A 17,449-nucleotide genomic window follows, 5' to 3' on the forward strand; every position below is an offset into this window, starting at 1 on the left:
AGCACTTTTATCTTTTGTTTTTTCAACAGGAAGAAATTGCTGCTTCCTCCTCGGGAGTGCCAGGCCTTTCCAGTTTGCAGCCTGACCTGGCCAGCTGTGTTAGGCCTGCAGCACCCAATCTAGCTGGAGCTGTTGAGTTCAGTGATGTAAAGACCTTGCTCAAAGAATGGATAACTACCATTTCAGGTTGGCTTGACCTGTGGGTGGCCCTGTTCAAGAGAACATGAATATACTGTACAGATTGAATGTGAATTTCTTACTGATCTTTTGGACTTGCTTTGAAAAAAGTCCCAATTCTGCAGCCCATTCTTTTTTCCTTTGTCCCTGCAGATCTCTTTATTCTTTATTAAACATCATGGTCCTTATTTGAAGTTTTTCCCCCTTTCTAGATCCAATGGAAGAAGACATACTGCAAGTTGTGAAATACTGTACTGATCTTATAGAGGAAAAAGATTTGGAAAAACTGGACTTAGTTATAAAATACATGAAAAGGTAAGTTGTGTTTTTATGGAAGGGAATTTCCAGTGACATTGTATAAACAGTTAACTGGAGATATATGAAGGCTTTAAATTTTCTCCTGGAAAAATATATTCTTCAGGATTAACCCAAAAACGCCATGTTTTGACAATAGAAAGTTTAAAATGAGGTTGTTGCCCTTGAGATCTATGTCTAATATGTGATTTAAAAACTATCGGAATATATTTCCTTTTTAGTGTTCTACTTAGGATTTTAATTTCTGGCCAACATCACCTTTTGTGTAAAAAATGAAGCAATGAAGACTTGAAAAAGGAATTAAGTCTTAGAATTCTTTCCTAATGATGGTTTTTCTTCTTTCCCGCTTTCAGGTTGATGCAGCAATCGGTGGAATCGGTTTGGAATATGGCATTTGACTTTATTCTTGACAATGTTCAGGTGGTTTTACAACAAACTTATGGAAGCACATTAAAAGTTACATAAATATTACCAGAGAGCCTGGTGCTCTCCGCTAGCTGTGCCATAAGTGCTTGTGAGGTATTTGCAAAGTGCATGATAGTAATGCTCATGAGTTTTTACATTTTCAGATTTCTTTTTAAAGCAAGTGTTTTGTACATTTCTTTTCAAAAAGTGCCAAATTTGTCAGTATTGCATGTAAATAATTGTGTTAATTCTTTTACTGTAGCATAGATTCTATTTACAAAATGTTTGTTTATAAAGTTTTATGGATTTTTACAGTGAAGTGTTTACAGTTGTTTAATAAAGAACTGTATGTATATTTTGTACAGGCTCCTTTTTGTGAATCCTTAAAAACTCAACTCTAGGAAGCAACTATTTATTATACTTAAGAGGCTGAAAAACCTCCAGACCGTTTCTGGCTGGATCCATGCTAAGCTTTGAAATTCCTGAGAGGTCCCAGACCAGGATTCTACTTGTTCCAAGAAAGGGTAAAGCTTCTAACTCATCTTATTCTTGTCTCCAAGCATGCACATGAACATGTTAAGTAAATTTTTTTCTTCTGTGTGGGGATGCTTCTGGGAAAAATGAAGTCCCACAGATAGTTCTGAGGTGGTATTGGCTATGCCTCTACTGGCCCTAGAGAAATTTTGATAATGAATAGTACAGATTGTCAAACTATCTTTAAGAGAACGTTAACAGCATACAAATTTTATGTACGTTAGATCCATATTAATCTAGAGCTAGCAATTTGGATCACTACCATGAATAAATCACAGTATGAGGTATCTGAAGTGACTCAGAGGCACCAAACCCAGATAAGACAGCTGGTAACAATGGGCAATTTACCAGAAAGTGTGCATGGTAAAAGGACAAATAAAACAGAACAAGATTAATGAATGAAAATCCCTCCTGTTGCCTTATGCTGATATGAGGATGAGAAGCTACACTGACATGGAAGCCTAACAGAGCTTACCAGTACTGCAATGTCTGTTTATTATTATTAGTTTTTGAACTGTGATGATTACAAGACTCTCATGACTATACAAGCAGTAAAAAGCAGCCAGCTATGCTTTACACCATGGTTTCACACAAAGCAGATAAATATCAGAATGCTTCATTTTCTATTTTAAAAAATCCCTAAGGGCATATGGCGGAAGAATACGCATAAAGAAAGATGTGTATCTTACATCAAAAAGTCCCAAGAATCACAAAATCTGCAGAAGCGAGGTTAATCAAATACTGCAGGACTGATTTAATCAGTATAAAATTGAAAGATCTTTAGATTTGTAATAAAAATCCAAATTTAGGGAAGGGCAAACTTTAAAACAGCAGCCAAGTAAGGAAGGGTGGGGTGAGGAGGGTGTGAACCAACAGGCACGCTGGAACTGTGGGGTTGTGTAACTGACCACTGTCAAACCAGTGTAAGTTTCTTGGTTTCTCATGGAAAACGTTTTATACACCTAAGTCCATCAGTGTCCAGATACATCTGTTCCATTTTTTGTCTTGTTTTGTTGGTGGTATTACAACATAATATTGCATTTACTCCAATTTCTGCCCCATGTGAAAAATTTAGATGATTTCAAATACTTTCTTCAGTTCCATAATAAGCTGCCAGTCACTCTTCTGCATTTCATCTCTGAACCAGTCTTTGAGCGCATCGATGGACTGCCTGCTGATCTGCAATGCATGAGGCACAAACAGTGTGAACAGAATGTAACAAACAGGTGCACAACTGTTGCTCAGTGTAAAGAAAACAGAAAAAAGTGTAAAGAAAAGCAGAAACAATGTGAGCCTGCCTAGAGCTCCCCCCCCCACACACACACCCAATACATCTGCAAGGAACATAGCATTCTGTCAGTGCTGCTGTACTCAGGGGTACTGTCCTTAACCAGGACAAGGCCTCCAGAGCACACCCTAGAGGATCCAGTACTATCAGATTCTACAGGTCCAGACAGACTTCAAACCTACTGTTACAGGTTATCAAAAAAGTGACCAGACCCCCACCCCAATTTCTGAAAACATGCCACTGAAATACTTACTTTACTGACAAGGATGTCTGTAGCTTCAAAATGTCTCCCAAACATTTTGGGAGATTCACCAGGGATGGGTTCTATTTTGACACACACTTCTTGTCCCTTTTTTGCAACATCCACTTGTTTGTGATTTATTTCAATGCTTGTTACTATTCCAATGTCAACAAACTGTAAGATAATAGAAAGTACAATGTACGTAGAGAGATGTGTACCCTCCACAGCACCTTGACAGCTGAAATACTACACACAGAGCCCTCTCTAAAAACCTAGGCACATTATCCTGCGCTTACCACAGGATCAGGGAAGAATTTTTTTTACTTATGCCCTTTATAAGACAGCTATAAGGATGAAGAGAGACCACTGAGGAACTGCGTATACCCTTACACGTGCTCTGCTGACCCAGGTCACTTTCAGTTACTGCTCTGTCCTCTCAGGACAGGCTATATTAGGAGGGAATGGCAGGCTCTACATCAGGAATGAACTTTGTCAGTGGAGTTGAAGTCAGAAAGGCAGCTGGGGACACATTATGCAGATTTAAAATGACAAGTCACAGTGACACTAGTTTACAGGGGAGGACCCCCTGGACTGCCTTGTGGAAAAAGGTACTAGAGAATAAGTGGAAAGGATTAGGTGTGAAAATAGCACACCTGTAATTCAGCAAATTTGAGCCTAGCTGGTCTCAAAGTAGAGAGGGGAGGCGGGGTCTGAGGGGACTAAAACCAGGAAGAGCTTGGCTTGGTTTAAGAGGTCAAAGTCACATGGAAAATTGATTTTACTGCAAGTAGTGTCCTAGAGAACACTGAAATGGTGTGGAAGCACAAACTTTCAAGGGCCATGCACCGGGGCTGGGGCAGGGTATCTTGGATGAGTCTGGAACTTCTTACTACCCTTTCCAGGACAGGAGTTGTGTAGTAAGCACATGGGAATCAGCATAAGTTCTGGGATCTCACTGACCAAACTACAGTTTAAAAACCACAAAACTGAAGTCTATTGGATACTCGTGATAAAATGGAACAACTTGGATGCTGACTGCAGTGGGTACTGAAGCCATTGGGAGAAAGAAGGCTGTTGAGAAACAGGCATTCACAAGAACTCTCCCAAGAACCACAGAGACCGTTTTCTCTTTCAGCAATTTCCTCAGGGAACTGAGCAGACAGCAGCAGTGTGTGTGTGACACAGGAGTCACAAAACTCCTTTGTAAGTTCCTTCCCAATAATTCTAACTAGCTAGTGAGGAGGCAGACGATCCAAATGCAGGAGTGATGTGCAAAACCACCAGGTAGGGCGCAGCCAACGCACACCTAGAAGGGAACCAGCTGCTGCGTGGAGTCACCAGAGAAATGAGGGACAAGTGATGATGTGTGAATGGGGACTGCAAACAGTGTACCACACAAACCATATTGATTTTTCTTTTTTTGACATTTACCCATACCGAGGTGCAATAATACCAGGCTAAAAGCTTGGATGGTTTTTTAAAGTTCTGGAAACAAAACTTTTTCCCCCCCTCCCATGGAGATAAGACCACTTTCTCAGTACAGCTGGAACTTACATTTTTACTTGGAACACACATAGGTGTCCCTTGTTTCACCTGACCTGCTTCCACAGTCACCCCCATCACTATTGGATCTCGAGAATTGAAAATATACTGAGGGAGAATTTTCATCTTGCAGGGAAATACTGCTATGTGCCTGAAACGAAAATGAAAGCAAGAATTTTTTTAAGCTTATAAAATAATTTCAACCAACACAGCAGATGGACATATGGCTTTTTCCATTACATGAAAGCAGGTTGCTCAGGCTGAGTGAGAGAAGCAGGCCCATCCATAGAAGCTAGTGCTCAGATGACAGCCAAAGGCCACCCTGCTTCTGTGGCCCTTCATCTTCCCTTCTTCCTCCCTCTTTCCATTTTATTGCTTCCCAAGTCTTCCCACATTCCACCCAACCAGTAAGGAGCCAAGGAGCCCTTCACTGCTTTATTCCCAGCTTGGTGTTTGGGTACAGTAGGATTTTGTGCCAAAACAAAAGGTCAAGTCTGACCCCCAAAGAAGTCACTCTACAGCCATATCCTGGGGCTTAGAACCGGGACAGTACCTGCTGGCAAGTCTGTCATTTAGCACATGTGTTAGTCTTTTGGGACCCCAAGGTATCTATCCACTTCCTCCTCTTCACCATGCTCCTAAATTTTTGATCCAAAAAGTTGCTGCAAGATTAATTTCCCTGCTTATTAAGCATATGCTAGAAGTGCTAAGTTTCTAGCAGTCTTCCCAAGCAAGTAGTTTTTCTTGCTTTAGATTTCATGGTCAAAAGTGACATACACCAATTTAAATCCTAATGTTTACCAACTGGCTCTACCTTCAAGTGTATCTAAAATTAAGCCACCATTCTCTGTGTTGCTCTGGTGTGAACCACCTCATCAATCATCTCTTGCATGGACTACAGCAGGCTCCTGACAGGTGCTCAACCCGTAACACTAGCAACCAGTCTGACCATGACCAGGCAAACAATAACTACTCACAACTCAAAGGAAAAGCTCCATCCTTCCACTTGCTGCTGCCCACAAGGACCTTCCTACATCACATGGATCCTGAAACTTGTTACCTGGTTTTCTACCACAGTCCCTGCAGTGTACCCTGCCTCAGCCAATGTGGGTGCCTCCATTTTTGGACCCAGTTCTGCTTCATGTGAGATTCTGCCTGGATGCTCCAATGAGAGGCCTAAAGAGATGAGACCTTCCAACTACATATTAATCACAGCCCCCTTCTCTCCTTTTCAAGGCTCCTCCCTGCTTTATTTTGACTTTCAGTACCTATCTCCACTTAAGCATTAACTACCAGCTGCCTCTCCCAATGACAGTGAGCACCTCAGCTCTGAAAGGAAGGCGCCTGGCCTGGGTGAGACTGACCATCAGAATGTTTGTGTAGGAATTGACTTCTCACTGACTTCCTAATTCTCACACTTTGATTTTGTTAATCACATTCCGTGCAATTTCAGATAAGCAATTCCAGCAAGATAAAGCAACTACTATGTTCATGACACCCACAACTGCTGCATTGAAAATGAATAAACTAAAAGGCCACAAAGAAAACTGGGTGCAGAGTTGCTGGTATAACAGACCATTTAGGGACACAACCTCAGGTAGATGTACAAATGCCATGCTTTTGTTGCCTACATGCCTTTCCAGAATTAGTTAATTCTCAACAAACTTCATTACTAAAGAACCCAAATAAAATAAAAAATGCCAACTTACTTAAATTCTTCTTGTTTCTGTTTCTTGTAGTCTTGTCTATATTTCGTAAAGGCATCAAATAAATGATAAATAATTTCTGCACTAAAAATTCTAACTCCTAAACTATCGGCCATTTCTTGTGCATCCCGTTCAATTCTCACATCAAAGGCCAAAATTACTGCATATCTGAAAGATTAAAATACATCAAGGATCATTCAATGAAAAAAAGCCAGTCACAAAGGACAGTTTGAAGGCCATAGGTAGCAGAAACAATGACTTACTGAGGATCATGTTCCAACATCACAGAAGCCTTCATAACATCTTTTTTATGGACAGGGCCAATGTTAATCCCTGCATACTGTAAAAAAGGAAGGTTCCAGTTTTATCTGCAAGTGTTGAGTAATGGCAACAGCATCACAAACCACAACCACCACTGACTTGTGAAGAGCTGGGCATGATTACTTACGGGCACTTCTGATGTTTTCAAAAATTCAAGTAGAGCTTCCAAGGAGCCTAGTGTAGATGCCTGGACATAGACTCCTTTTTCTTCTAATTTGATAGCATTTAGTGTCTGCTTTAGCTCATGGATCAATTCATCCTTAAAAAGAAATCAGATTTGACAAGGATGTCAGTATACCTCTACCCTCAACTGCCTAGAATGAAATTGCTCCTCTTTTGGGTTCAGTATTCATCTGAAAGTAAGAAGCCAAAGCTTAGGGCAAAGCATAATAATTTGTGCCAGAAGAGATTTGGCAACTCTATCTAGTCCTATCCCCACTTCACCTTTGTCTTAGGTTGACCAACTTTAAGGAAAAACAGTAGATGGGTGGGGCAGAATGAAGTAATAGCTAAGAATGCGTTCAAAAGTAGTACCTCAAATGTTAGGGTAGCTTAATAGCTCTGCTTGGCTGTTTCAATAATGAAATACCCTAAACTTCATTATCTTAACAGCTAAATGTGTTGACACCATTAAAAAAGATACAGAAATCTACTTCATACTTGGCACTGGGTTTGTGCTTTGCCCTGTTCCCACTGGCCCCAGAAGTGACTACCCTGATGGCATGACCTACCACTACATAATGGTGGCCCTGGAACATAAGAGGTCAGTGCTAGTAACACCTATATTTGTTCTCTGGCATGATAACAAATAAGACTATAGCTAAAAGGTTCGCTTTTGTGAAACTCTGCTGGATATGGGCCAACTGCTATCCACAAATGGGCTTTTAAATGACTGTCTCTAGGAAGATTTTCTTCAGCTCCATCTATAAATTAGGTTATCTAAAATTCTATTTTAAAACAGAAGGCTTATCTAGATTCTAGTGGATACAAAAATATTTATGTCAATTCATGGTGATTGTATAAACTGAAGTAATTTCAAAATATTAAGTTTGCTGAGAGACCAAGAGACTTCACAAAGACAAAGGTGTCCATTTTAGTCACATCCCCAGCATGTGCCTTAATGACATAATAATAATGAACTTACTTTAAGAACAGGGACTTCATCTTCTTTATAAGCCACTAGGAGAGGTAAACCAGCCAGTGTTTTCTCCAGGTCTTTTCCAAGAATCTTTACCCCCTGAGCTGCTTCTACTTCTTTATGTTTTTCATACTGGTTCTACAGAGATAAAAACATTTCCACCACATATATTTGAAAAGTGGCATTGGATGATAAGAGAGACTATTTTCATGACCTGAGGGTCAGGAAACATTCCTTAGACTAGACATACATACAAACTACAAAATAATAAAAAGTAATAATAGACCAGTGTCTCATATAAATCTTAAAAATGACAAAGACCTGATCCTGATAAAGATATGAAATAAACAGGAATCTAACTTGTTATTGGCTAATGTGGATAACAGTGGGACCTCATCTAGTGAAATAAGTAACACATGCAATCCACTCTACAGGGTGCACCCTGGAGACACTGGCAGGACTCCACAAGACAGGAAGAACAGTCTTCCTGACACTACTGGTAATAACAAAGCCTACATTTTCAACAGAACAGATAATTCATAGCATATCCACATAATGGATTTTTTTTTTTAACAGAATGCCTTTATTTATTTTTATGCAGTGCTGAGGATTGAACCCAGTGCTTCACACATGCTAGGCAAGTGCTATACCACTGAGCTACAGCCCCAGCTCTGGAATACAAATCTTAAAAATTATTTATTAGCTGGAAAGTCAGAGATACAAAAGCACACTAAGAATAACTCCGCTGATACAGAGCCCAGACACTTTCAGGGCTGCACACTCAGTTTCTAAAACTAAGGATGTTTAAAATGGAGATGTTAGCTATTCTCATGCGGCCCTGGCTAAGTCTTAGGTATCAGGGAAGAGAGGGACCTCAAATCAGGAAGAAGCATGTAGAAGCTTCTGGGTGTCAGCAAGCAACATTTGATCTGTGGCAAGGCTGCTACCTAAAACTTTATTATTATTAAACTTCTTATATGTTTTATGCACTTTTCAGCATGGATGTTTCTTTTAACATAAAAATGGTTAATAATAAAAAATCAATTAACACTGTGGAAGCAAAACAATGTAATTTATCTTTTAGGAAAGCCCTGGTCTGGTAAATATGTACATTTACAAATCTCTGCTGAGGGACAGCCTTCCATACGAAGACATCTAAAATAAAACTGCTCTCAAAGTGAGGAAGCAACCTCAGAACTTACAAGTCCTGTGTATCAATGCTTACCTTCACTCGCAATTCCTTCATAGGAGGGGGTAACAGGAGTCCTCGAATCTGAGTGACGATGGGCCCTTCTACTCCAGGAACAATGATTGTATCTCCTTCCTTCAGACGCCCATTGATCAATATGACATCTATAGTGGTGCCCATTCCTGGGAGAGCTTTAACCTAACAGAAATTATTGCAAAGGAAACAAAACACATGATGCATCAAATTCATTACTTTTAGATTAAAAGTCATAAACATCCTCTACCCAAGGAACTCGCTACTGGAGTGGGAAGTAAGCAGGAAGCCTGAAGATAATTACCTCCATCACTTGTGCTCTCAGCTCTTCACAGTGTGCCAGTCTCTTACTCAACATGGTCTGAGTTAACTCCACAAGAAGGTAGATCAGACTTCCCATGCCATCACCAGTATGTGCAGAGGTAGGTACCAAGGACACAAAAGTGCGGGGATCTTTATTCTCATAAAACAAAGCAGCATTCAAACCCTGGAAGCAAAAGTCATTCCAAAATCACCAAGCTGTGAAAGAAGATATCTAAAGGGGAATGACTAAAGAGAAGCTAGATAAGCAAAGGGCTAATCATTCTGCAACTGCTGAAGCTCTCTTGAGGGCCCTGGGTTCACTCCTGTATAGAAGTGATGGAGGCACTATATTAAAGGAAAGTGGCTTCCTTCTAAGGCACCTTAGATTTTTAAAATGTTCAGACTGTAAAGAGTTCTGTAAGGTACTGGCTTTCTGATATGAAAAGAAGGAAGCCAAGCAAGTTGGTGTGCATGTGCAGCCCCAGGTATTGGGGAGGCTCAGGCAGGAAGATCCCCCAAGTCCAGGAATCTGGGGTAAGCCTGGGCAACACAGCAAGACTCCATTCTCAACAAAATAGAAAACAAAAACCAAAGAAGGAATAAAGGAAAAATTCTATCCAGTTAGTAGGAGAACAGAGCCTATAATAAATATGCTGAGGTTATTATAAAAATAATGTAATGAAAGAAACAGTCTGAGAAATGGCTTTTCATAAAGAAGGGAAGGTTTTCTTACCTGCTGTGCAAATTCTACAATAATGGCCTTTGCTCGCTCCTCAAACTCATCTTTTGTATTCTTTTTCTGCTTCTTTAAAGTAGCAGCCACATCAGAGTCAGGACTCTTTTTCCAATCATATAACCTATCAATCTGGAAAAGTTTTTTGGTAAGAAAAATGTTCAAAAATTCAGAACATTCAAGAATTTAAGATTAGTAGATCCAAAAATCCTTTTATTGTAACAAAAGCTCTTTATAGACTGTAATAAGAGTCTCCCTTTCAAGTGAGAAATTGCTGAGATACCAATCTCCCCTGCTAGCCCCTCCAAAGAGTTCAGGAGAGGCGGCCATCAGACTGCAAAATACAAGACCCTAGAATTATACTAACACTACACATGTGTGTTGTCAAGTTTCCAGAAAGTTTTGTAAAGTAGACAGAAGCAAGGATTAATTACTACAATACCATCACCAGGAAAAATTATACACCCAAAACTAGAAAATAAAAAATAAGTTATTGCCCTATCTCAGATCAGCTCGTTTTAGTTATACCGTTCAAATCAGAATTAAATCTGTTTAGCTAATAACAGAATAAACTTTCCCTCATGGTTTCAACAAGTTATGAGTGATAATTAATGTCTGAGGTGATAGATATTACTAATCATCTGATTTGATCATAATTCATTGTACACACATACTGAAAAATAACATAAGAAACATGATAAATATGTACAAATGTGTCAAAAAATTTTTTTCTCAAAAAAAGAAACAACATGGAATTTGTACCCCCTTAAAAAATGACATAATAGCATAACAAAACAATGCATAATCTCAGTCTAGGTGATAATATAAAGGAGGTCAATCTCAATTTTACAATTCAGAAGGAGGAAAACTAAAATTTGTCAAGTTGAAATGAAAAATTCACTGGTAAGTCTAACAGTAAATTATATCTGTAAAAGAAAAGATTAGTAGCCTTGAAAATATAATAAAAAGTACTATACAAACTGAAGCATACAGGAAAGACAGGATGGAAGAAAGAAACCTTTAGCTGGCTATGAGACAAAATTAAGAAACAGCTGGAATCCTAGTAAAGTCATAGAATTCTGTTATGTAGTTAAAGAAATGAAAGCAGGAAGAAATAACAACCAAGAATTTAAAAAATTTGATGAAGACTATAAACACATAAATCTAAGAAACTCAGTAAAATCCAAGCTCAGTAAAAATTAAAGACAACTATTATAAAATCACATTGATAAAGTCCTTTAAAAGTCAAAACTAGCCAAAGTAGAAAACCACAAAGAACAGGAAGAAGGAAACTGTACATCTCTGTAATATTCTTGCAATATACAAAGGGATACATGCTGTGCATAATATTTGAAGGTAGAGTGTTAAGTTAAAAAAAGAAGAAAAAAAAGGCAGGAAGATAAGTAAGAGAAAGGAACAAAATTTATTTGAAATAAGTAAGGGGGGAAAAAAGCAAGATGGCAACAAATTTTATGGGGGCTGGAGCTCTCGCCTGGCACACTTGAGGTACTGGGTTTGATCCTCAGCACCACATAAAAATAAAATAAAGGTATTATATCCACCTACAACTTATATATATATATATATATATATGAATGAGAAAATTTAAGTACGCTGAGGCTGGGGTTGTGGCTCAGTGGTAGAACGCTTGCCTAGCACGTGTGAGGCCCTAGATTCAATCCTCAGCACCACATAAAGATAAACAAATAAAGGTATTATATCCGTCTACCACTACAAAGACATTTTAAAAACTTTTAAGTATTCTGATACTATAATAAATGTAAATGGTTTAGAAAGGAATTCTTCACCTACACAAAAAAAGAGCAAAACATGCTATTTACAAGAAAGGCATTCTAAATATTATGAAAAAGACAAGAGGTTAAAAAAGTAATAGGATACCATGCAAATGAGAATCACAAGAAAGGAAGACCTGCTACTTCAATGTTAAAGGAAACTTGAGGACAAGTTATATTAACAGAGAAAATGGGGGAGTTAGTAATGATAGAAGAGGGCAATTCATCAAGAGGAAGTAGCAGTAATAGAAAAAACAACAACCTTAACTGGGTATGCACCTAATTAGAGATCTTCAGAAAAGATGAAGCAAAAATGTACAGAACTCAGAGTAAAAACAAATCTACAGCCTCATCTGCTCTGAACATTCCTAACAGCAACTCAATCAGTAGAGCAAGAAAATGGAAGAAAACAGTCTCACTATCACCTACGTGACTGCCTCATATAGAACATTCAACCCAATGGAAGCAGAATACATTTTCTTTTCAAGTGAATCAAGAATATACATCAAGACTAATCATTTGTTAGTGAATAAAACAAATCTCAGTAAATTAGAAGAAAATGAGATCATACTGAGTATTTTCTCTAACCACAATGAAATTAAATTTGAAAAAAACAATAATGTGGAAAAAAATTCCAAGATAGTTAGAAGTTAAACAACATTCTTCTAAATAATGAATGGAATTAAGAAAATCACAAGATAAATCAGAGAAGTATTTGATCTACATGATAATAAAAACATGACATGTCTAAGCAATAATTAAAGGGGAAATGAATACCTTAAAAACGCTCATATTAGAAAATAAAAACTGTCATAATATTAAAAAACCTAAAAAGCTTGTCTTTAAGAAATACTACACTGGTGTGGCTTTGCTGGTGAATTCCAGTGGACACTTAACTCCATCTGGCCACAAAACTTTCCACAAAATGGAGGAGGAAACATTTTTTAACTCATTTTATGAGGTCAATATTATTACTCTGATATCAAAACCAGACAAACAACATATAAGAAAACTAAATACTAATATCACTCGTGAACACAAAGATCTTCGACAGAATATTAGCAAATCAAAAATACTGAAAGGATACTACATGATGACCTATAGTGGGGTCTACTCCAGTAAAGAAAGACCAGTTTTTAACATCTTTAAGGTTATTATGTTGTAGAAACTCATGTTGTTCACGGAATGAAGGAGAGAAGTCACATGAACATCTCAATATAAGCAGAAAGAAAATATGACAAAATCAACAACTATTCATGATCAAGCAAATCACAACATCCTCAACAAGCTAGGAAAAGAATAAATTTCCCCGCCTTATAGTGTATTTACAAAATAATCTATAGAAAAAAATCACACCATGACAAAGGACTGAGCACTTTCCTCCAAAGACTGGATAGAAGACAAGGATATCTAATGTCATTACTTCTATATTGTTCTAGAAAGTCTAGTTAAGGCAATAAGGAAGAAAAAGATTCAGGAGGCATACAGATAAGGAAAAAAATACAACAGCATTTATAAGAATATAAAAATTATGTAGAAAGAAAATCTCACATTACCTACTAAAGAAGTTACTAGGGGATTGGGGTTGTGGCTCAGTGATAGAATACTTGCTTTGCATGTGTGAGGTACTGGGTTTAATTCCCAGCACCACATATAAGTAAATAAAATAAAGGTCCATTTACAACCAAACACTATTTAAAAAAAGAAAAGAAAAAGAAGAACAAGCTACTAAGACTAATATAAGTGGTTTTACTATCAGTCACAAGATACAAAGTGAACATACAAAAATCAACTATTTCTACATAAAAATGATATCAACAGTTGGAAGGAAATTCAAATTGTTAAAATGCTATTTACAATAGTATTAAAAGCATGAAATACTTAGAGATAAATTTAGAAAAATAGGTCCAACATATGGACACTAAATGATAAGACATTGCCAAGAGAAAGCAAAGGCAACCTAGTTTAATAAAAGAGTGATATTTAATGTTCACTACCAGAAGACTCTATATTGTTAAAATGTCAATTCTCTCAAAATTTATTTACAAAGTAAAAGCAATTTTAATCAAAACCCTGAAAAGCTTTTTGGCAGAAACAAGCTGATTCTAAACTTTACACTGAAATTCAAAGACCTAAAATAGCCAAAACAGTTTTGAGAAACAAAAATGAAGTTGAAGAACTTACCACTATTGGCTTTCAAGACTTGACTATGAAGCTACAATAATCAAGATAGGGTAGGAGTGGTGTTAGGATGAATAAAGACCAACAGAACAGAAGATAAATTCTAGGAACAGACAAATATGGCAATTAATTTTTGACAAAGATGCCCAAGTAAATCCATGTGGAGAGTATAATAATGTCAACAAAAAGTCTCTATGTAAGTAACCTGAACCTTTGAAAAAAATTTCAACAAACTTGGGGATAGGAAAAGATTTCTTATATAGAACAAAAGAAACAAAAATAATTAAAAACAAGTTGGATTTTGCCAAACTTGGAAATTTCTTCTCTTCAATTTACACCATTAAGAAAATGAAAAATCCAGTCCTGTACTAGGGAATATGTCTGGGATACATGTAACTGACAAAGGACTTATACTGAAAATACATAAGGAACCCTTAAAATTCAACAATAAGACAACTAGCCATCTAATTAAGAAAAGAGCAAAGCATTTTGAAAAGACTCTTCAAAGAGAGATGTTGCCATTTTTAGTAAGTATTAAGTGCATGAAAAGATGCTCAAACCACTAGTCATCTTGAAAAAGAAAATTAAACACAATAATTTACTACCACATACCTATTAGAATACTAAAGGGGGGGGGGGGGCTGGAGTTGTGGCTCAGTGGTAGAGTGCTCGCCTAGCACTTGCGAGACACTGGGTTTGATCCTCAGCACCACATTAAAAAAAAAAAAAGGTATGGTGTCCAACTACAACTCAAAAAAATATTAAAAAAAAAATACTAAAGGTGGGGCAAGGTAAGTTATACAGAAACTGGAATTCTTACACAATGTTGGTGAAATATAAATTAGTATAATCTCTATGAAAAAAATCTGCCAGTTTCTCACAAAGTTGAACATACACTGTATGACTCAGCAATTCTATTCCTAAGTATTTACTCAAAGAAAGTGATAATAAAATCTACTCAAAGAATTGTTTAGAAATGTCCATAGACATTTCTTATTAATAACCTGAAACTAAAATCAATCCAACCATCCTTCAATAGGTGAAAAGATAAAGTGCGGTATTATCCAGATAATGGAATATTACTCAGCAACAGAAAGAAAAAATTATGATACATGAATAATACTGTAGTAACACAAGTAACAAAATGCCAAATTCAAAAGATTACATATTGTATGATTCCATTTATATGAAATTTAAAATAGGCAAAATTAGTCTAGAGTGACAGAAAGACCAGTGTTTGCATAGTCAGAGAACGCAGCAGATTGACTATAAAAAAGCATGAGGGAATTTTCTGGCAATATGAAAATAACCTATATTCTGAAAGGTAATAGTTATGTATGTGTATGAATGAATTGGTCAAAACACACTCAGTGGTATACTTATCCTGGAGTGCATGTTCTTATATGTTGCAGTATAATTTTTTAATGCAGAAATTAAGAAGCGTTTTCCCAAATTAAGTTTTTCAGAAGGAAGACTTACCTTATTAAGTGCAACAATGAAGGGACATTTTTTAGATTTCAGAAGGTTGATGGATTCAATTGTCTGAGGCTCCAAACCATGCATAATATCAACAACTAAAATGGCAATATCACAAAGAGAGCTTCCTCTGTTTCTCAGATTACTGTTATAAAGAGAACAAAGATGTATGAATAGAAAATTCCAATATCAATATACTTCTTAAACTGTAATTTCTTTCTTAAACCTAAACAAAAAGGACAAAATGAGAACAGTTATGGGGGTCAGATGTGGTGGTGTACACCTGTAATCCCATGTGGGAATGAGGCAGGACAAACACCAATTCAAGGCCACTCTGGGAAACTAACTTAGCGAGATCCTATCTCAACAATAAAAACACAAAAATGGTTGGGGATATACAGTCTTTGCCTTGCATCCATGAGACCCCAGGTACAACCCCCCCCCCCCCGTACCATACACAAACAAAACTGGGGATTGGGTCCAGGACCTGGACAGGTACCATAATCTAAGGATGCTAAAGTCCCTTATATAAAATGGCATAGTACATCCTCCTGTAAACTTTAAGTCACTTATAAATTACTTATACAAGTTAAGAATTCCCAATACAAAATTCCAAAATCAAAACCTTCAAGTACCAACCTGATGCTCAAAAAGTTTCATATTTGGGAATATTGTGGATTTCAGATTTTTGGAAAAAGTTTATTCAAGAGCTGGGTTTGCAGCTCAGTGGTAGAGCACTTGCTTAGCATGTGTGAGGCACTGGGTTCGATTCTCAGCACCACAAATAAATAAATGAATAAAATAAAAGTCTATTCAAATACTCCAATCTTCAGACACTTGGGACACTTCTGGTCCCAAACATTTTAGAAAAGGAGTATTTAACCTATAATACCTAATACAATATGAACAGTTATCATACTGTATTGCTTAGTGAATAAAACACAAACAAGTCTGTACACATTCAATACAGATGCATTTTTAAAAATTATTTTCATCTATAATTGTTTGAATATATAAATGCAAAACCAGGGCATGAGGAGGGAAAACTATATGCATTAAATTGTTTAAGGGCCATAGCCCTTAACTTGCCAAAGGCTCATCTGACACACAGAATTAACATCTGTTAGGAAAGAGCTCCAAAAGTTTCTCTAATATTTCTGCCAATTTTGACTCAGTTTTTCATGATAATGAATAGGACAACACAATATAATCTTCTCTTTGTAATGGCTTTCACAGGAGTTAGTAAAAAAGATTTCCTTCTCTAGAAAACAAGGATACAAATAAAACACAACTAAATCAATGAGGATTGCCACAGATTTCAAATGATTACCCAAAGTTTAATGACTCTATTAAAATTTTGGAGTAAATTTCAAGAAATTTCCTTGATGACAAAAGACTTGCTCTTACCTGAAAGACTCATGCCCAGGGGTATCAATAATTAGCATTCCAGGAATCCGAACATTCTCTCTGTCAAACTAGAACCAATGGGAAGTTCAAGAAGTCAAAACAATGAAAGCTTCTTTATAAAACAATTTATCTGCCATAAAAACTTAAAAATATCACTACTTCCTTTTCTAAATGAATGGTTTTAAAAGAAAATCAACAAGCAAAGCACAATGGTTAGTGTTTTTCATTAATATTAAAAGAACTTTTCAGAAACAATGAAAAAATAGCACCTTTAAATCATAAAACTATATTATAAACTACATTTTGATAAGATTATTAAAGGTGATACAAATAGCAAAGCAGTCATGTAAAGTTATCTATAGGAAGACTATTTACAAAATGTATCTGATCCAATTTTAAAGCTTAACTTAATTACCAAAAAAATTCCAAAAGTATGTTTTAAAGAAAGTTTACCACATCGATCAAAAATGTAAATAAATTTTTAAAAATGCCCTGCTTATTCAAATAATGTCATATGAATCTACAGTATCCTGCTATACCAGATGTCATCGATACAATAAAAAACTAGGACGATCAGAATTGCATCAAAAAGACCTAGCAGCCAAACACTGACAGAGATGAGACTATCTCAGTACAATAATAACTGAAACAGACTGAAACTCAGTAA

At 36.7% G+C, this 17,449-nt stretch overlaps 2 protein-coding genes across 7 annotated transcripts in view; one reads left to right on the plus strand and one right to left on the minus strand.

Annotated features, from left to right (window-relative positions):
* The window catches only part of Rev1 (REV1 DNA directed polymerase), a 68,412-nt gene extending 67,322 nt beyond the window's left edge, over window positions 1-1,090 (plus strand). For all 5 annotated transcript variants that reach the window (XM_026412575.2, XM_077791992.1, XM_026412578.2 and 2 more), the window contains 3 exons: window positions 30-186; window positions 390-492; window positions 846-1,090. In XM_026412575.2, the coding sequence (XP_026268360.2) occupies window positions 30-186; window positions 390-492; window positions 846-957 (372 nt within the window). In that variant the 3' untranslated portion in view covers window positions 958-1,090. The remainder of the gene's footprint in view (window positions 1-29; window positions 187-389; window positions 493-845) is intronic.
* A 1,071-nt stretch (window positions 1,091-2,161) lies between these two features.
* Window positions 2,162-17,449, minus strand: part of Eif5b (eukaryotic translation initiation factor 5B) — a 56,612-nt gene continuing 41,324 nt past the window's right edge. For both annotated transcript variants that reach the window (XM_026412583.2, XM_026412582.2), the window contains exons 13-24: window positions 16,783-16,850; window positions 15,379-15,520; window positions 9,926-10,057; window positions 9,194-9,376; window positions 8,893-9,054; window positions 7,674-7,805; window positions 6,657-6,788; window positions 6,472-6,548; window positions 6,212-6,376; window positions 4,515-4,653; window positions 2,973-3,134; window positions 2,162-2,610 (exon numbers count right to left, since the gene is read on the minus strand). In XM_026412583.2, the coding sequence (XP_026268368.2) occupies window positions 2,503-2,610; window positions 2,973-3,134; window positions 4,515-4,653; window positions 6,212-6,376; window positions 6,472-6,548; window positions 6,657-6,788; window positions 7,674-7,805; window positions 8,893-9,054; window positions 9,194-9,376; window positions 9,926-10,057; window positions 15,379-15,520; window positions 16,783-16,850 (1,602 nt within the window). In that variant the 3' untranslated portion in view covers window positions 2,162-2,502. The remainder of the gene's footprint in view (window positions 2,611-2,972; window positions 3,135-4,514; window positions 4,654-6,211; window positions 6,377-6,471; window positions 6,549-6,656; window positions 6,789-7,673; window positions 7,806-8,892; window positions 9,055-9,193; window positions 9,377-9,925; window positions 10,058-15,378; window positions 15,521-16,782; window positions 16,851-17,449) is intronic.

The sequence above is a fragment of the Urocitellus parryii genome, chromosome 12, assembly GCF_045843805.1.
Source record: "Urocitellus parryii isolate mUroPar1 chromosome 12, mUroPar1.hap1, whole genome shotgun sequence".
NCBI classification, from domain to species: Eukaryota; Metazoa; Chordata; class Mammalia; order Rodentia; family Sciuridae; genus Urocitellus; species Urocitellus parryii.